The sequence below is a fragment of the Rattus norvegicus genome, chromosome 3 (genome assembly GCF_036323735.1).
Source record: "Rattus norvegicus strain BN/NHsdMcwi chromosome 3, GRCr8, whole genome shotgun sequence".
In the NCBI taxonomy this organism is placed as follows: domain Eukaryota; kingdom Metazoa; phylum Chordata; class Mammalia; order Rodentia; family Muridae; genus Rattus; species Rattus norvegicus.
Window position 1 is genome coordinate 169,806,759 of NC_086021.1, and position 20,127 is coordinate 169,826,885.

Consider the following 20,127-nt stretch of genomic DNA (forward strand, 5'->3'; position numbering starts at 1 on the left):
ATCTTCCTGGGTATGGTGTCTATGTGTGTAGATGGGTGAGGAGATGAAGAGGAAGGGAAGGTTTCTGTGGTAAGGCAGCCATCCTCAACTACAAACTTCAGGTCTGACATAGCTGCCAAACAGAAATGGCACTTAACCATCAACAGTGGCCGGCCCCATCAGCCCTGGACTCCACTGGAAGAACATTTCAGTGATTTTTCAGTGTTGGGGGATGGTACTGCAGACAGTTCCTGTAGTCCTGAGAACATCACTCAGACATCAGGTTGCGGGCATGGCATTTTACATCTGTAGTATTTCCTGTGTTTAAGTGGTGGCATTAGTTCCCTGGTAGCTAGCTCTTGGTAACAGCTGTGTTGTAAACCGTGTGTGTGTGAGACCAGTAGACAGTAAGTGTAGTCCATGGTTAAAGACAGGTTTGCGTTTGAAGCCTGGATGTTAGCTGTACATCACCCAGACAGGTGCTTTCTTTCTCTGAGCCTTGGTTCCTCTGTGAGTTATAGAAGTGCATTTATTATAAATGGTCACTCTTGGAAGTGAGATAGTTGATGTCAAGTAAACTAAATATGTAGTAGATGTGAGCAGAGACATGGCAGATGTTTAAGGACCAGTTATTAGCAGCGGTAGCTATAGCTGATGCTTGTCCTCCTAGACCTGGGATGAGGCAGGGTGGGGGGCTCTGAGGGAGGTCTAATGTGGCTGTTAGGGGGAACAAAGGGCTTGGAGGTAGGGGGGCCGAGAGAGGTTCACATTCCCCTTAACTCATTACTCAGTAAGAAAGAGGAAACCTTCATTTTGTCGCACATCATTTACTCATCCACTCACCTGCCTTGTAGAAGGTGTTTCTGTAGAGAAAGTGTTTGGAGTTTTGTACATTGGATGTCATTGTGAATTGGGGCCTGGACAGAAAGAAGGGATTTAGAGACAGAACCATATAGTCCATTTTGTCTCACTCGGGTCTTTGAGGTTGGGTGGCAGGAATACAGAGGACGTAATCTTCCCAGACCCACAAGGGTCATCCAGAGATGTGCATGTTTTCCTTGGGTCTAGCTCTATGATTTTTGGGGTTCAGAATGAAGGCTGGCAGACTAGTCTGTGTGGACTTCACACCTTGTGAATGGATCTCCCCACCGAAGCCTTGCCCCACTTCTGCCCACATGCACCTCACTGCCTTGGTGGGTTCCCAAACCTGCAGCCTCCTGCAGATTGTGAAAAGGATTGAGTTGCCAGCCGGAACCCCTACTGCTGTCTGGTCTCTTGTTCAAATACCCCAGGTATTTTGACTTTTTGGTGATAACCTCAACCCTGCCTGAAGCCAGGCCAGAGAGGAAGACAACGGCTGCCTGCCGTCAGGGTGCTCACGGGTCTTGAGTTCTCTCACTGTGGCATTGTGAAACTAGTTAGCACCTTCTGATGTCTGAGGCAGCTTGAAGCTGACTGGAGTCAGGCTGGTGTCTGGCATTTGTGTTGCGGAATCTAGTGAGTTGAGAGCACGCATGGACTTCCTGCCCAGTGCTGAACACAGGTCTCACTCCGACCGCATGGCCAGTCCTCACGGGCTCTGCTCCCAGGTTGTGTCGATGGTAGGCCGTGGTCTCATGTTTTCTGTAGTCTTTGTCGCCCCTTGTGAAAAGAAACCTCCATTTGCAGGCAGAGAGCATCTGCATCCTAGACGTCCTCCCAGACTCCGACTCCGTACCTTTCCCTATATAATTCCCATAGTAGATAGCTCAGTCCTCTACTTGGCGAGGTTGTCCAGTTAAGGGCCACTGTTGGCACAGTAGCTCCAGGTAGAGCCTCTAAAGGTATGCTGTGTTTGTGGTGAATCTGGAGTACCAAGAGGCCTGTTCTGAGGGTGGGCCCGTGGCACCTAAGAGTGCTCTGCAGATGTCGCCCTCCAGGATTCCTTTTTGCTGGCTCCCAGTGAGAGAACAGCACAGAAGCATGTGCCTGGATCTCCAGAGCTAGCCATTCCCGCCATGTGTTTCCTCCTTGACTGTCGTTTTTCCAGGGGAAGCCAGACCTCTTACTGTTTCCTCAGTACCCCAGGTTTCCCTGCTGTGAGAGTTTCCAGGGCCCCCGTTCAGGGGACTTTTAACAAAGTTGAGCAAACCCAGTACCAGGAAGGCCAACACTCCAGCTTCTCCTGGGACTTTGTGTCCAGAAGGAAGATCTGCATAGATGTGTAGACTTGAGTTGGAGTTCAGAGAACTTGGTCACCAGCATTGCTTCAAGTGGCCCTTTGGAACGATGGGCATCTGTCTGTTCAGTAAATGTTTTTGCGTACCCCTTATTTGACTTGTGGAGGAGACAAGAGCAGACCATGATGATGAGAAGAATGGACTTCGTACAGAGTAGGAAACCACTGGGCAGTGAACACACACTGGCCACAACTCGCCTGCTCTGTGACCTCCAGCCGATGACGTATCCTTCTGAGCTTCTCATCTGTGAACAGTACCAACTTCAAGGTTCCTGAGGCTCGGAGGAGTGCTTGTATGAAGTACTAGGCACCGAGGGTGGTGTGGGTGAACAAGCTTAATGTGTGGGATCTGACAAGAGAGAAGTAGGATTGAGTCCCCAGAAGGGCCAGCTTAGAAGGAGAATAGATGTGTCTATTGCGGTCAGGGGCTGGTGCCTGGCACCAAGTCCTTTGATGAAGGGCATGAAGCTGCAGTTCTCAGCAGGGCCTCGATGATCAGGGCTTTCTGCTGCCATGGGCATTGGTGTGGAGAGAAGGCAGTTGGCTGGGAGTGGCTGCTTGGATATCAGGGTTTGTCTCTAAGCCAGTTCAACACTTGAGTTGGCCTCTCTGTCTGAATGATAGGGGAGGCCCAGTCTTCCAGGAAGTGCTGTGACAGAGCCCAGAGCCCAGGGCTGCATCCGCTTCTATTAACTCAGAGTGTCTCTTTCACTTTCTCCTTTCCTATGGGACATGCTTTCAAGGGCAGTGAATCCTCAATGGAGCACACTGGAGGAAGTGGAAGGGCCTGAGGTTACAGAAGCCTGTGTTGGGTCTTGCTGTTAGGCGATTGACTCGCCCCTTCTCTGCTCTCTCATGGGGAGAGGTCAGCGTCCACCTCAGGAGTCTTTCTTTGGAAAGGTGTTGGGGAGGAGGACATGAGTGTTCTGGTGTACCTGTAACCAAGTAGAGTGCTCCGCTGCCGTGGAGGAATCTCTGATAATGACCGAGGACACCTCTGTGTCCTACCCTCCAGGTAACTGAGCCGTGAACATGTGTGGCTAGAGGCAGTGTGTTCTGGTGACCCCGTAAGCGGCTTTTTAGCCACTGGGCTGTTGCATAAAACAGTTCTTAGCCAGGTATGGCAAGTCCAAGACCATCTTGGCTACACACTTGAGTTATGCGTAGACCAGCCTGGGCTACAAGTGAGTTCAGTCTCAAAAAACCAAAAGCTAGACAACCAACCTCCTCATAGAGTTACAGGCGAAGGTTAATGAAGTAAGATTGCATCTAAGCCTAAGAGATGTTTGAGAAGTGGCCAGCAGCACATTTGACACCTGGGGCCTTAGTCACGCCTTCCCTTTGTCCTCTTGTTAGTTAAAGCAGAGTTCTGCTTTCCACTGGGGTGTGGCTGGAAGCCTGTTGTCTCCTTGGGTTTGGGGACTGGGAAGGAAGGCTCTGGTGTTTGAATAATGCTCTGGGAGTGCGCTCGCTCCGCATAGCCCTGTGCTTCCAGGAAAGCAGTTGATCGTCCCTGCTACAGATAATAGGAAACAAAGCGGAGTAAGGATGGAGCATACAGAGTTAAGTGTGGGATTTTTGCTGTGGTATTGTTTGTTCTCCTACTCTAAGTTATAACACTAAGGTGGACCGTTTGTAGATATTTGACCTCTGCTCTATACTCTGCTAACGTGTGTACCCAGCCCAGGCTTTTGTCAGGGGACAAGCTAGACTCATTGCTGCTATACCACTCTCCAGTCTTGTCCTGGGCATAGCACTTACATAGACAGCTGGGCTAGCCTTCCCAGACCTTCCCCTCCTACAGTGAAGGCTGTCTGACATGGAAGCCAGAGCACCTCATCCCTGGACTTAGCCCTACTATACTAGTTCTTGGTAACAGCCTCTACAGAGAAAAGAGTCACACGGTTCCCCTCACAACAGAGTCCATTGTACCTCCATTTCTGTGTTCCTATATCCATTCATCAGATGTTGGGTGGGCCTAGCTGCCTTGTTGGGGGTGGGTGTGGGGGTGAGGTTTCTCTTGCTTCTGCCAGTTTATGGTAGCATTTGACTAGGTTGCCTTCATGTCAGCCTAGCCACTTTCTTTAAAAAGGAAGGGAAGGGAGGAGAGGTGGCTCAGTGGTTAGAGCACTGACTGTTGTTGCAGAGGCCCCAGGTTGTGATTTCCAGCACCTATCTTCTGTAACCTCAATCCTAGCAGGAAATCTGATGCCCTCTTCTGGCCTCTTTAGGCACTGCATACATGTGATGAGTATTTATTCATGTGTATAGAATAAAAATAAATCTCAATATAAAAGAACTGTGGCTTCCTTGGGCTTCACTGGATCACTGAACAAGCAAGGTGTCATATGAGCTCTGGCTTCTCACTGTGGCAAGCGCTGTAAAGTCTAGTATCGAACATACAGTTAGGGCAAAACCAGCCAGACAAATAATTACAGGGTGTGGTGTGGTGAGTGCTGGAAGGAAACAAGCACGGGCCGCTCTGTCTGAAGGATGTTGAGGGCATGCTGCAAGGACAAAGGCCCAACCTCGGACTGGTGGTTTAAAGGTTCATTTGTCATTTATGTCTCCTTCCGTCCATCTAAGCCACACCACTGTCTCTGGAGAGTGGCCTCAGTGGTCTAGGGCAGGTCTGTAGTGCAGATCTGATCACTGTGGGCAAACTAAGCTAGAGAGGAATCTGGAGCCTAGTGGCTAGAAAAAAGGGTTTCTCTGTAAAGCTGGGTACAGAGTGTGTGACTTTGGAGAGACAGAATTTAGACTTCTATAATGTCCCCCTTAGCCTCGCTTGAGCCCCCTAAGCATCATCTGTGTGGCCTTAGTGTTTCCCTGGTAGCCACAGAATCGGAGCTTCTTGATCTCTTATCGTGGTTGCTCCTACAGCTCCACAGAACTGGAGACCCAGGCTCCTAGAGGCTTCTGGAGACTCTGCTTATTGGCCCCCAGAGAGCAAGGAGTGCTGGGCCATGAGCTGAGTGCTGGGGAGAGTTGGTGGGCACCGTGGAGTTGGTCTCAAGAGTCTCCACGTGAATTCCTGGCTTAGCCCTTGGTGCTCTCATGCTCTCTTTTCAAGAAGAGGTCTGAGATGGTGCTGGGCTAGCCTTTGAGAGGCTGAGGTGGCTTGGTGCCCAGGCACAAGTGTTTGTACTCTGCTCTCACCTCCTGGGCCCATCCTGGGGGAAGCAGGGAGGGCTGCTTTTTATAGCTGCAGAGGGGCTTTGTACAGGCTCTGCTGCTTCCTTCCCGCTCTTGCCCTTCCCGTGTTGGCCAGAGGCCCTGGCTTCAGCGAAATTCAGGACTAAATGGGTGAGACCTTCTCCAGCAGAAGACTGGCATCTTCTCTACTGATCCCAGGCCTGGCAGAGAGGAGATGGATAAGCAAGAAAAAGAGATGGCCCAGTCCTTGACCCTGGGGAGTTTGAAACCCAGAAGCAGATGTGAGCCCAGGGCTCATAGGAGACAGTACTGACTTAAAGTGCTGAGAGCTGAGCCCAGGGCCCTAGATCTTTCTGGCAGCCTATCTTTTCCTGTATAGCCTCTTCCCTATTGATTGGCACGTCAGCACAGGGTAGCGGCTCTTGAAGTGAAGCAGAACATAGACACTAGGAAGAGTTTACGGAGCCAACTGGTGATAGAGCTCGGAGCCCACAGCAGGTTTGATACCACGTGTTTGTGGATCTAATTTGTCTTCAGCTTAACTGGGGCATTCATTTCGGATTGACCTCCTGGAGCTATGGCTGAGTTAAAAGCCTTGTAGAGTGATTCTTGGGGACATGTGTACCTGAGAGTCAGAGAGGCCTTGGCTTGGCCATAGCTGTGGTAAGAATAAGGTCTTGACAATATAGTTTCTGTCTGTAGGTAGATGTGAGTGTGTGGGAGATTCCAGTCTCAGGCCCAGATAGTGGGCCTAAGTTCTAGAGTCGTTAGCCCGAGAAAGAGCAGAGGAAAGCCTCTGTTAGCCCACAGGTTTCTCAGCCTCAGGTGGTGGTAGGGTCAGCATAGGTGTGGAGTCCCTTCCTTGGGCAGCTTAGGGGTTGGCACAGGCAGGATGGTTCTTCTCTAAAGCTCTGCAGCCACCTAATGATCTCACCTGAAGCCTCATATACTGGAGGCAGCTTTTCTTTTCCTGCCCCAGTCACTTCCTCACCCGCAACAGTGAAAGAGTGTAATGTGCTTGTGTTGGGTTCCTTCTTGGAACCACTTAGCATTATCTACCAGGGAGGCGCAGAAGGTAACAGTGGCATTTTATCAGGGGTTTTGGGGAAAGGCCTCTTGAGTCCAGTGCTATGGAGGGGTGGGGCCATGAAGCTTCAAAGCAGGAAAACCTCCTAGGATATAAAGAAATAAGTCTGTGGTCACCAACCTCCAACTTGATGACTTCCTTTGTCTTTGAGAATTACCTACTTGTACAAGCAAGTAGTAAGAGTAGCTCAGTTCTTTTGGCAGGGGAAGCCCCTCCCCGGCTTGTCTCCTCTTCAGTCTGGAACTGCTTTCTTTGTGGTAGAGAGGGCCCAGATTTTCCCTTCTCCTCCTGACCATTGTTGGTCCTCTGCCCTTTGGGAGGGGCATACAATAGGCAGGGCAGCAGAGAGGCCTGGGACTGAGGCTGTGAGGTCTGTCTTGTCTGCTGGCAGGAGCATGTCGGTCAGCCAAGACTCTCATTATAGTTGTCTTTCTTTGTACACATGTTAAGTTTCTGCTAGGTATGGAGCAGTGAAGATGATAGACATAGTTCGTGTCCTCAAGGAATTTAAAACAAAACAATCAGACAGCCCTAGAGCAACATAGGAGAACTGAGAGACAGCTCGTTGAGGGGGAAACACACTTGCCGAGCAAACAAAGGCCTGCAGCCTTTGATCACTGGAACCTGTAGTTGTTCTCTGGCCTCCGTAGTGTTATGGGATGTGTGCACCCTTACACACACACACACACACTAACAACAACAAAAACAACAACAATAATAGAACTTAAAACACACATAGGGCTTTTGTTACTAGTGCCATAAAGCAGGCTGGAGTCCTGCCATCCTCCCTGTGTTGTTCCCACTTGGCTGCTTCCCACAGGGATCCCAAGGCACAGCCAGGGGCACATCGGCTTGGCTTAGAGATATCGTTGGCTCTGCCCCTTGCCAACTGTCACCTTCGGTATGATCATTAACCACTCTGTGCTTAGTGTCCTTGATGGTAATGGGAACCCTAAAACGTGTTTCACAGTATTAGCTGTAAGGGTGAAACAGCTCCGTTTAATTAAGAGCTTGATGTAACATGCGAAGCAAACAGGCCAGAGATGAGTGACAGGACAGTGACAGGACACCAGATGCTGCTCTTGCTGCTGCTGCCCTCCCCACCCAGCAGAGGCGACAAACCTCATCCTTTGTGCTTTGCAGTTTCTGAGGACTGTCTGCAGGCTGTTTAACATAACCTGGTAGCGTGAGGCAAACCTAATCCTTCTTCGGATGGCTGAGCTCTAGCACCCAGTTGATGTCCTTACAGGGGCTCATTATGAGTAGCAGTCAGCTGGACTGAGAAACATAGAAATCAAAGACACTTGGAACAGTATGTTGTGAGGTCAGGAGACAGCTTGTTGGAGTTGGTTCTCTCCTTCTGCCATGTGGGTCCTGGGGATTGAACTCAGGTCATCAGACTTGGCAGCCGGTGCCTTCTGCTTGAATCATTTTGCTAGGTCTGAGAAAAGAGAGCCATGATGGGTGGTTGTGAAGTTTTCAGTTCACATTGTTGCTGTACACAGAGGAGCATAGCCAGGAACCTAGGGTTTGGGATGAGAAGATAATATTTGCTTTGAAGTGTGTGTGTGTGTGTGTGTGTGTGTGTGTGTGTGTGTGTGTGTGTGTGTCTGTCTGTCTGTCTGTCTGTCTGTGATCCTTAGGTGGACAGGTAGGAAAGGAAATGAGCAGTTGGGAGTGTAGTACCAGACATTTAGAGGGTAGAGATGTTTTGCGAATTGTTTATCAGAAGGAGTTAAAGCTGAGGACATGGCTATCATTGAGGAGAAAGCAGAGCACAAGAACAGAGGCCTGTGGCCCATGTTTAATTGGGTCGGCCTTTAGCACACAAAGAAGCAGGAAAGGCTGGGTAAGGTTGTGTGGAAAAAGTCAAGAGTAAAGCACCAAATAGAAGGGAGGCCGTGCACACAGCACCACAGATGTCTCCCACTGTTCCATTCTTTGCATGACCTCATAGTTATCTGCTTCCCCATCTGTTTCCTCCGTCAGCCTGGGATTTTCTGAAGGGCAGGAACTCAGTACCCATTGATGTGTTTCCCCAGGACCCAACTTAGATAGATGCCTGGTAACTAACAGAGTCATGGATTGAGTAAATGAGCTTCAAGTGACTGAGGTCTCGTCTGGCTCTGTGTTCTCTGTGGGGCCTTCTTTCTCTTCCTTCCTTCTTCCTTTGGGACTTACATATGCTGTTACCATTTGAAATAAACTATGTTTTAGGAAAGAGGGCTTCCTGCCTGCCTGTGCAGTGGGAAGCCTTCTGTGATCTCCTTTGTCTCCATGTACCCATTGTCAGGGTTGGTACTATCATGAACCTCCAGAACGCCCCTCTGCCATGAATCGCCATGGAATGGGACCCCTTGGGTCCCATCCCTCGTTTGCCTAAACAGGAAAGTCACCTAGACCCTGGTCTCTAGGTGGCCTTGTATATTGGTGAGGATTGTATGCTGAAGCAGTTGATACCAAGCATGGCGTGTACTGGGAGACTGCGGACCTCTGTCCAGCTGTCTGAATGGCTGCTTCCTGTTTACCAGGGTAGGAAAGAAAGAGGCTGAATGCAGTTAGGCTGAGCTGCTCTTCCTGGTCAGGTGTTGGAGGCAGTGTTGTGGGTGTAAACTGGTTTGGCTGTGGTTCTGAGGAGGGGTCACTGCTCCTTTCCTCTGCAGTTGCTGGTGTGGCAGCAGCTGCACAGGCACAGGAGGAGAGTGTGTCTTGTCACCATCGGCTCTTTGCCATGTGACCCTGTGGGGGATATTTTCTGTGAAAGTGAGTGTTTGGAAAGTGGCTTCGTTGGAGGTGGGGATGCTAGGACCTGAGTTCTGGTCCAGAGTCATGAGTCTAAGTTAAGGTTTGGGGTTTTGTGGCTTGGCTCCCTGGGACTGTTGTAGTAAAGACCCCTAAAAGGTTTAGTGTCCCATTCGTTTTATTCTCTTTCTCTGGTGTTCCTGCTGGTGAACTCTGACTGGATTACAGAATACTTAGCAACAACGTCCATCTCTGCAGTGGATGCACAGCGTGCTTGGCCCACTCTGATGGGCAAGAAAGCTGATGACAAGCGTGTGCCTAGCCTGATGTTTGGGAAGAGTCTTCCTTCAGGAACCAAGCACTAGAAGAGCCCTCTTCCCCATTTCTCAAGCTACAGACTAGCTGTCTGCCATTTAGCTTCTCCCTGTGACAGCACTGTTTCTTCTGCCTACTCAAGTCCTGTCTGAAGCATAAGAACCTATTCTATAGAAGAAGTGGGCTCTCACCCAGCCCTGAGTGCCACCTTCCTGGCTGTCAGAGTTCTTGGGGTTAGTTCTCACCTGGGGTGCCCCGGATGAGAAGTCTTTTAGACACTGGCATGTCTAAAGGTTCTTGCTGTCTGTGTAAGCATCCTCCAAATGCTACCCTCTGAGTAAGGCTGGTCTCTAGTCTCAGGGTCTCCAGCTAGGAGTTTGTCCCTGGGTTGAGGAAGGCAAAAAAAAGAAGAAAGGAGATGGAACAGGAACCCTTCCGGAGTCCCTGCCTCATCAGACAAACTTTGATTTTACTAATTTAGTCTTGTGTCATCTGCCTCAGATCATAGAGAGGCAGCAAGCACACTTCAACTCCTACCAAAGCAAAATAGAAGATTGAAATGAGGGGACAGGTCAGGGCTGGTGCTCCCCAGTTGATGTGAGGTTCTAACCATCCAGAAAGGAGAACTGTTCATCTTTGCAATTTCAGACCTGTTGGTCTCTCTTCTTTTCTTCTGGACTGTACTTGTGGGGTACACCTGCCTACACTGTGGGGAGTGCTAGAGACTCAAGAAATAGTATCCGTAGCTCACCTTTGCACATAGTAATCAATGAGACCTGTGCCACACAGAGCACTCATCTTGTAAAGCCTAATTGTAAGCTGGGAATAACTGCTTGGGTTCTTTTCCAGGTGGCCTTTATCTTCAAAAACTCTCTTAGAGGTTTGAGTTTGCCCTCTGAGCAGAGCCCTGGCAGGCAGCTGTGTCATCTCCCCTAGGGCTGTCTTTCACAGGACTCATGTCAATAACACCAGACGCACAGGCAGGTGCTTCTCAGCAAGGCCCTTACCTTGTGAAGTGAGAAGAAGTCTGTTTTCCAGCTTGGGAAACTGAATCTGAAATCATGAGAGCCTATGAGAACCTCACAGCTGGAATTGAAGGGCCCTATGGTTCTTGGTTCTTCCTGCTAGGCCTGGCAGCTTCAGGAACAGATATCTGGTCAGGGTGGGTTCCCTGAGGTGTAGGAGTAGGAAGGTCTCCATTAGGGACACTGAGGAGCACAGACCACCAGGATTCTGCCTGGTGTACCAGACTGTCTGGCCTTAGAGCTACCATGTGACATTAGTCCCTGGCATAGGTGTGGGTGGTTCCTCATTATTCAAATCCTTTGAGACGAGCCTGTCACAGTAGCTCACACCTAGGGATCTCAGCCCTCTGGAGGCTGAGTCTGGAGAACTGCAAGACCCAGGGCTATCTAAAAGGATAGAAACAAGCAACAAAAGAAAAACCAAGTCCTGGTTTCATCATAAGAGTTTATAAAGATAAGTGTGAAGGACTGGCTGTCCCTTGCTTCCCAGGCACCCAGGCCATTCTCAAGCCTGGGTAAGCCTTCTCACTTGGCCCAGAGCCCTTGTCCTTGGAGGAGTGCATACATCAAAGCTCCTGACAGGCGGTGCTAGCTAGACCGTGCCCATTCAGGTTATGGTAAGCCTGCAGTTGGGCCATTATAACATCATGGTCCCTTGGATGTGGACAGATCTGTCCTTGTCTTCAGCGCATATCTTCTTTTCACTTCCCAGTCCCTGGACGTCAGGACCTCAGTGTGCTGGACTTACACTAATGTTCCTCCAAATGCTGTTCTCCCACAGTCTTTAGAGGGAAGGGAATGCTGGCTCATGGGTCTTCCAGGCATAGGGAATGAATATCTAAGCAGTTGCGAACAGTGCTTGCTGACACACAGTCATTCCTAACACACAGAAGGTCTCACCCAGACAGTGGCTGGACTGGCAAAGTCATCCTTTTCTCTTGTGCAACTAAAGCAGAGCTGTGTCTGATGAAGGAGTCTCTTTTCCTGTGACAGCAGCTCCTGGGAATGAGCCTAGGCTTCCTCTCTGTCCTGAGACACAGACTATGCTCTCATGGCCTAGCAGGCTATTTCATTGCTCTCAGGTCCTTCTCAGTCTGCTTCTAACTTCACAGATTTAGAGGGCATCAGGGCCTTGCTGCTGTCTCCTTATGGGAGGAGGAAGAAGGGAATCAGTATGACCAGTATGGGCTTAGAAGAGTGATGACCCTGGCCTCCCTATTCTATGCCTTCCTGGTTCCTATTTAATCATATGCCTGTTCTAACTTCAGACTGTGCAAATGTGTCTGGAACACAGAGCAGGCTAGAGCTCACATGGGCCTACTTGGTTCTGTGCACATACACACATGTGCATATGTGTGTGCACACACCATCCACATGTGTGTGTGCGTGTGCGTGTGTGTGTGTGTGTGTGTGTGTGTGTGTGTGTGTGTAGGGGAAGCACAGGTGACCTACCCATGAGCCTTAGACAGACCTCACAGCTGCCTGTCTATTGTGTATACACAGCCTGTAGGGGCAGCAGCAGGAATGACCTTAACTGTGGGTCATGTAGATATGTGTGCGGAATGTGTAGGAGGGGTTTGATAGCTTTGCACTGGAAGAATATTCTAGCTTCTGTTTCAAAGGGCAGAGTTTTGTGGTGGTCATGTGGTGTGTGATGTAGGTATTTCCTCCTAATGGAAGCTCTTCCTCCTTCCACCTTTGGAAACTGTATTGTCAAGTTGTAGCTTTGTGACCCAACTCTCCCGCCCTCTAGAATTCTAGAACTGAGTAGAAAGCCCCCGTTTTACTCCACCCACACCCCCCAATGCCTTTTTACTCACCAGATCCATGAGCCTGCATTTTTCTCATTTTTGCATTCAGTGGGTACTGGAAGGGGCTCTGCCTCCCCTGGAGTGTGAGGAACGAGCATTTATTTCATAGCAGCCTGAGGCATTGACTGGGTGATTACTCTAGAAAGGAGCTTCCCATTGGATCTCCAGTAGGAGACAATCCAGTGTTAGAACTGGCCTGGCCAGGATCCAGGATGCAATGGAGGAGGAGCATGGGCTGTTCATGCTGTAGGTCTGACTTGGGTTGGAAGGATCAGAGAGAGGGAAGACAAAAGGTCAAGGTGACTCTGAGCCCCATCATGAGAAAAGGCTGAAAAGGGAGTTGGTTCATGTAGGGTAGTAGCTATTCACAGGAGGGACATGAGTGGGCCTATAGGGCCAGGTGTCCAAACAGTGTTTTATGGTTCAGAAGAGTCAGGAAGGAAAGCTAGCTGGTGAGAACTGTGGCCACCAACAGGAAAGTTCAGACTTCCTGCTGGAAAATAGAACTGGGAGCTTTGCTGAGGGGACAGAATTGGGGGCCAGTGCTGTTTGTGGTAGCAGAGCTGGGGATAGGACCACAAGTGTTGCCATTTTTTCAGGTGGGACAGATGAGGCAATGTGGCTGACTCAAGGGACAAGTAAGGAGACTTCTGGGTGCTGGTTGGAGCCTTTGGGATGTTCCAGCCATGCTGGTGTTTAGAACTAGAATCTAAGCGGAATTTACTTAGGAGGAGGACTGGTCAGAACATTTTAAGGAGTTCCCAAGCTGAGGGAAAGCGTGCTGAAGCCTGAATCTCTTCTTGGGCCGAGTGTTTTCTTCTGTCTGGGCTCCCATCGAGTTCAAGGATGAGTGGGTGTACAGTCAGGGCAGCTGTCTCAGGACCTCTCAGACCCTCTGAGAGCCCGCATTGGGGCAAGTGCTGGCCAAGGAACAGCTCCCTTCTTGTGGGGCACACAGTTTCCATGCTTTGGGGGTGGGGCACTTTCGGCCAGCATCCTCTCTGATGCTTTTAATCACCCTTCCTTCCCAAGTGTAGCAGCCGATTCAGGGCAGTTGTCTCTGCTCAGACTTACAGCTACTGTGATATAGAGCTAGAGTCTGACCCATGAAGCCCACTACTCCATAATCCTGAGAAACTGAGTCAGACCTTCGCTCTTTTGTCGGTAAGACTACAGCTGGAAGGAGTAAATGCGTCACTGGCTCACTTGCTCTGTCTGTCACTCAGGTCGATGTAGCTATTCCAGTCATTTACCTCTCATGTACTTGTCTCACCTTTGCTTGTGAAAGTAGGAGAATAGTTGAGAATCCCTGTGTAACTGAGAGAAGGACACCAAGCCACACAGTGTAGCCATTCTTGGACAGCCTTGGCCTACCAGAACTTGGCCTTTTGCTAAGTCTTGTGTGGGCATGTCTGGGGTGTGGGTCATTTCAGGATTTGCCGGTTTTCTGGACCTGATCCATGGTTTCTGAGACCAAGCTAGACTTGCCCAGCCTGGGATTTCCAGTTGGGTCTGCACATGTGTTAGAAAGTGATCAGCGGGGACCTGACTGTATCCCTGTTCCTCAGGAGTCCAGCTCTTCCCAGGTCTAAGTGTATAGCCTGTACTTCAGCCATGGAACGGAGATGGGGCAGGGATAAGGCACACCCCCCCCCCCCGCCGCCCCTGTCCCCAAAGAGCCCTCACCTTAAACAGTAACAAAGGGTCTGCTGTTAGACAAGCCCAACTTTGTCACCTGGGGTGACTATGAGTGGTTGAGTTTGTCTCAGCGAAAGGGTCCAGTCCCTGAAGGTGGAGACTGGACAGACCAAGGAGAGCAGGCTGTGCTCCTGTCGATGCGGACTGTGAAGACCTCAGCCTGACCTTGGCCGTTATCTTCCCAGTCGATATCCGAGAAATCAAGGAGATCCGCCCAGGGAAGACTTCCCGGGACTTTGACCGCTACCAAGAAGACCCTGCCTTCCGGCCAGATCAGTCACACTGTTTTGTCATCCTCTATGGAATGGAATTCCGCCTGAAGACCCTGAGCCTGCAAGGTGGGAGACGCGGGCTTAGAGGAGGAGGTGGGGTGCAGTGGGGAAGCCCAGATGCACTTGCTCTTACGGGAGAGGTGCCCTCTGCTCAGCTCTTGCTCTGCTCACAGCCACATCTGAGGATGAAGTGAACATGTGGATCAAGGGCTTAACTTGGCTCATGGAAGATACGCTGCAGGCCGCCACACCCCTGCAAATTGAGAGGTGAGACTCACCTTCATGGTTCAGACCAGGCGTCTTGGAACCAAGGGGAAAGAGGCAGAGACTTTAGATTCCCTGTGCACACAGTAACGTTCTCTTCTCCCTGGGCTTTACCTTAGCTGGAGAAGGGACCCTTACCTCAGGCTTCTCGCTCTCTCTCTTCAGATGGCTCCGGAAGCAGTTCTACTCAGTGGATCGTAACCGAGAGGATCGGTAGGTGCTAAGCCGAGGTGTATGTGTAACCACGGGGTGGAGGCATCCAGAGCAGTTGAGCCAGAGGCCCAAAGAACTGAGTTACACTGGTTAGGGGTTCTGACACAGAGGTAGCTCATGCTGCTGACAGTGGGGTACAAAGCTGGCTCTGGGTCTTAGAGGTCTGACTGGCACTGCAGCCAGAGGACCAGGAGCTGGAGGAAGCAAAGACCAGGTGGTACTGCTGTCAATGCAGCTTGTACTGTTGCAAGGCGCTCTGATAGTCCCCAGAGGCAGGAAGCCATGGAGGTGTAGAGGGACGACCTGCTCTGACTTAGAGTTTCCTTAGTGCCCTAGATAGGCTTACTACTGCTGACTGAAACACATGAACAGGCAGCTTGGGGAGGCAAGGGTTTATTCAGCTTAAATTAACTTCCTCAGGGGTTGGGGATTTAGCTCAGTGGTAGAGTGCTTGCCTAGCAAGCGCAAGGCCCTGGGTTTGGTCCCCAGCTCCGAAAAAAAGAAAAGGAAAAAAAAAATTAACTTCCTCATTGTTATTCATCACCAAAGGAAGCCAGGACAGGAACTCCTCAAGCAGGGCAGGACTCTGGAGTCAGGAGCTGAGTGAGGTCATGGAGGGGTGCTGCTTACTGGCTTGCTCCTTCCTCATAACTTAACCTGCTTTCTTATAGAGCCTACCTACCAACACTGGGATGGGCTTCCCCACATCAGTCACACATTAAGAAAATGCCCTGTAGGCTTGCCTGTACTGGATCTCACAGAGGCATTTTCTCAGCTGGCTCTTCTCCCCAGTGACTCTGACTTGTGTCCAGTAAACATAAAACTCACCAAACCACTCAAGATCGTAGTGCTGTAGAGGACTGTTGGACACCGTCTGACCATTCTGGGTGTAGGTGAGAGGGCTCAGACTGAGGTAATAATGGTAGGAATCAGCTGGATTGCATCAAAAAGTCAGAGATCAATAGGCTTTTGACTTGAGCAGCTGGAAAGTAAAGTTGCCATTGGCTGAGACAAGAAGACAGTGGGAGGAACACATTTGGGGAGCTTAGGGCCCCTAAGTTTTATGGTGCATAGTAGATGCCCAGGTAGGGAGGTAGGATGAGTTCAGATGAGGAGACGGGGCTGGAGGTGGAACACAGGGGTGTGGACAGGAGAAATGAAAAGTTGTGGGGTTCCAAATAAAAACTCATGGACCCAGATAGCAAGAAAAGGGAAGACAGGCCCAGGGACCAACTCCATGGAAACTAGGGAGGGAGGAATAAGTTTACCCTTGTGTGTAATAACGTTGTGTAATAGCCTCAGCCCAGTGGTGAGCAGCTCAGGGGCATAAAGGGAGTGCAGGCGAGTCTCGTAAGAGTTATGTAGATGGGGAAGCAAGAAGCAAGCACAGCAGAGTGGAAAGAGCAGCTCGTTTCTATGACGATGGGAAAGGGAGGGTCAGCTTCGGTCTCCTTGGTGAGTATGTGGCCCCTTGACAACAGCTTCCTGGGTGACTGAGGGTCAGGTGACCTAATGCTCTCCATAGAGCACTGGTTCTCAACCTGTGGGTCTCAGTCCCTTTGGGAAGGTTGGGTGACCTTTCACAGGTGTCACCTTAGACCATCTGCATAGCAGACATTTACAGTAGGGTTCCTGACAGTAGCAAAGTTACCCTTATGAAGCTATGAAATAATGGTCTACTTAGAGGTTACCGCAGCATGAGGAGGAACTGTTTTAAGAGTCGCCATGTTAATTTGAGTACTACTGTTCTGGAGATTCCACCCCTGGTGAAGATCTGAGCCTTCCTGCTTGGCTTTAGGTCCTTATTCACCAAGGAGACAGGTGTGCCCCTATTCAGCACCCACTCCCAGGAGAGCATCCTGTTCCTGGGCGCCCTCCCTCTCCCCTCCTATTTCTCCCTGTCCTTTCCTCCCCCCCCCCCCCCGTCCCTTCCCCTCCATCTCTCTCCTCTTCCTGTCTCTGACTAGGTTCCTCTCCTGGAGTCAGTTTACTGTCCAGCCTCAGGAGTAACAGCCAAGCAGCAGCAGTCATTTGTGCTAAGGGTGCACATGCTTCCTTCCCTGCTGCCATTCTGGGGCCTGTGGGTCCCAGGGTATTCCAGTTACTGGCAGTGGGCACGAGATGTGAGCAGGGACAACTGCTGGGGGTGGCTTATTCTTCCCCTGACCCCAGCCTGACCTGCTCTCCTAAGCAGTTTGAAACAATGGTGCCCTTGAGACTGCAGGTTCCCAGAGGACAGGTGTTTACCTGTCCATCCTTGGGTAGGCTCAGCCTAAAGTCAAAAGGGAATCCTTTTTTTCTCCTCAGTATATCAGCCAAGGACCTGAAGAACATGCTGTCACAGGTCAACTACCGGGTCCCCAACATGCGCTTCCTCCGAGAGCGGCTGACGGTAATGGACCCTTGGGGCTGTCTACTGGCAGGGCAGGAAGGCCAGTGACTGCTCACAAGGGGCCTGACTGGCAGTCCTGCTCTGTCCCATGTAGGACCTTGAACAGCGCAGCGGGGACATCACCTATGGGCAGTTTGCTCAGCTTTACCGCAGCCTCATGTACAGCGCCCAGAAGACGGTGCATGAGCCTCTTGCCCTCCCCTGTCCTTGACCCAACTTCTCTGCCTCCTCTCATAGCCCTGCTGCCCTGCTTTGGAGTTTTGGGTGCCATTGCTCCAGCCATACCCCCAGAGCATCTGCTCCCTAACCTTTTCTTAAGAGCCCCTTTCCTGCATGGTCTCCCAGGGCTCTCCTCCTGACCAGATTCTGTTCTCTGCAGATGGACCTTCCGTTCTTGGAAACCAACACTTTGAGGTTTGGTTTAGAACAGCCAATTGGGCTTTTTCTCTGGGTGGTTTCAGATCCAGGTGGGGGTGGGGCATAATAAACCACTGGGCATCTACATTAATTAGCCAGGGGCCCCTTGGCTGTTGATCAAGTCAGCCAGCTGCCAGACACTGCCTTCTCTCCCTGCAGGACTGGAGAGCGGCCAGAGCTTTGCCAGGTGTCCCTTTCTGAGTTCCAGCAGTTCCTTCTTGAGTACCAGGGGGTACGGCTGGGCCAGGGAGTCAGGCTACGGGTGGGTTTATCATCGGTGGCTTCTTCCATGACTTCCTCTTTGCCTAGCAGGAGCTGTGGGCTGTCGACCGGCTTCAGGTGCAGGAATTTATGCTCAGCTTCCTTCGAGACCCCTTGCGAGAGATTGAGGAGCCATACTTCTTCTTGGATGAGGTGAGCCTCGCCTTCCCCACCATTCTGTTGGAGAAAACAGGTGGGGTGACAAGAGCTGACCTGTGCTCTAAAAGCTGTGTATGCCACCTACTGCCTACTTTGCCAGTGCAGTTGAGACTTGAGTACACTCTTGTGTACTTATTTCCATCCCAAGTGGCAGCCAGGATTCATTCACATTCTCCTCCACATTTATTCTTGTAGCTTGTCACCTTTCTGTTCTCCAAAGAGAACAGTGTGTGGAACTCACAGCTGGATGCCGTGTGCCCAGAAACCATGAACAACCCACTGTCTCACTATTGGATCTCTTCCTCGCATAATACGTGCGTATGCCTCTTTCTGTTCATCTGTCCTCTTCTGAGGAGGAATTAAGGCCCACCAGAGGCCACACGAACCTCTCCTTGCTTCTCCAGGTATCTGACTGGGGACCAGTTCTCCAGCGAGTCCTCCCTGGAAGCCTACGCTCGCTGCCTGAGGATGGGCTGTCGCTGCATCGAGTGTACGTTGGGTCTAGGGTTTGGAGAGGGAAGGTGGGAGACCTACTGCTTGACCATGATGACACTGTTCCCTAGTGGACTGCTGGGATGGGCCAGATGGGATGCCAGTCATTTACCATGGGCACACCCTCACCACCAAGATTAAGTTCTCAGATGTCCTGCACACCATCAAGGAGCACGCGTTCGTAGCCTCAGAGTGAGTAGATGTGGAGGCCATGGGCAACCTCCGAAAGTCCTTTCACTCCTGGGACCCCTTGTACCCACTTCTCCTGTCTCCTCTGCTCTCACTCTAGCCAGGTTCCTGAGTTCTTGTCTCTGCTCCCGGCATCTCTGGCTAGCACTGAAGCGTATCTCATTCTCAAAAAAACCACGCCCGTAACTGTGCTCTCGGATCTTCTCCTTTTCCTTCGTTGCCCAGAAAAGATGAGCCGTTCTCAGTTGCTAGGTTCCACCAAGCCCGCAGTCCCCACTGCACAGAAAGGGTCCTCAAGCTCCATCTGAGGGCTGCTGCTTGTCTTTCCCGACCGATTTTGTGTGCAGCCTTTTGCTAGGGTAGCCTCAGCATCTCAGAGGCTCCCTTCTGTAACACTTGCCACTTCTTGGTTTCCGCTGCCTCCCAGCTGCCTCCTGATGAGCCCCCAGCCCACTCCAGGGGCTCCCTCTCTTCAGAGGGGTCCTGTGGGCAGAGTGCCCAGGCCCTCGACTCCACTCTTTCACTCTAAGGATGTTTGGACTGAGGTCTGAGCAGCATGACTCTCAGCAGTGTCACTGTGCTGGCCCGTTGCCTTCAGGTACCCTGTCATCCTGTCCATCGAGGACCACTGCAGCATTGCCCAGCAGAGGAACATGGCCCAGCACTTCAGGAAGGTGCTCGGTGACACGCTCCTCACCAAGCCCGTGGACATTGCCGCTGATGGGCTCCCTTCTCCCAACCAGCTCAAGAGGAAGATCCTGATTAAGGTTGGAAGTAGAAACCTTGCGTCAGGAGATGGGGCTAGGTGTGGAATGGTTTTGCCATGACCTGGTCTGCTTCCACAGCATAAGAAGCTGGCTGAGGGCAGTGCCTATGAGGAGGTGCCTACCTCTGTGATGTACTCCGAGAATGATATCAGTAACTCCATCAAGAATGGTATCCTCTACTTGGAGGACCCCGTGAATCATGTGAGGTCTAGCTGAGCTTGGACATGGTGGGGCAGTGTGTTGAACTCTGGCTTACGGGTCCCCTTTGGTCTCCTCCAGGAGTGGTACCCCCACTACTTTGTTCTGACTAGCAGCAAGATCTACTACTCTGAGGAGACCAGCAGTGACCAGGGAAATGAGGATGAAGAGGAGCCGAAGGAGGTAGACTTGTTGAGGGGCGTGGGTTCAGCTGAACGAGAACTTGATAGTCACTGGTGTCTTTGCTGTCACCCTGTCTAGGCCAGTGGCAGCACAGAGCTGCACTCGAGCGAGAAGTGGTTCCACGGGAAGCTCGGGGCTGGGCGCGACGGGCGGCACATTGCTGAGCGCCTGCTCACCGAGTACTGCATAGAGACTGGGGCTCCCGATGGCTCCTTCCTAGTGCGAGAAAGTGAGACCTTCGTGGGGGACTACACGCTGTCTTTCTGGTAACCCACATCTAGCACCATAT

General features: G+C 51.0%; 1 protein-coding gene across 2 annotated transcripts in view; it reads left to right on the plus strand.

Moving 5' to 3' along the window:
• Positions 1-20,127, plus strand: part of Plcg1 (phospholipase C, gamma 1) — a 30,742-nt gene that overhangs the window by 1,460 nt on the left and 9,155 nt on the right. For both annotated transcript variants that reach the window (NM_013187.2, XM_039104387.2), the window contains exons 2-16: positions 14,217-14,369; positions 14,477-14,570; positions 14,733-14,780; positions 17,088-17,172; positions 17,267-17,350; positions 17,552-17,586; positions 17,749-17,821; positions 17,902-18,003; positions 18,205-18,323; positions 18,414-18,499; positions 18,573-18,693; positions 19,289-19,457; positions 19,536-19,658; positions 19,737-19,838; positions 19,917-20,104. In NM_013187.2, coding sequence (NP_037319.2) covers positions 14,217-14,369; positions 14,477-14,570; positions 14,733-14,780; positions 17,088-17,172; positions 17,267-17,350; positions 17,552-17,586; positions 17,749-17,821; positions 17,902-18,003; positions 18,205-18,323; positions 18,414-18,499; positions 18,573-18,693; positions 19,289-19,457; positions 19,536-19,658; positions 19,737-19,838; positions 19,917-20,104 — 1,582 coding nt within the window. The remainder of the gene's footprint in view (positions 1-14,216; positions 14,370-14,476; positions 14,571-14,732; positions 14,781-17,087; positions 17,173-17,266; positions 17,351-17,551; positions 17,587-17,748; positions 17,822-17,901; positions 18,004-18,204; positions 18,324-18,413; positions 18,500-18,572; positions 18,694-19,288; positions 19,458-19,535; positions 19,659-19,736; positions 19,839-19,916; positions 20,105-20,127) is intronic.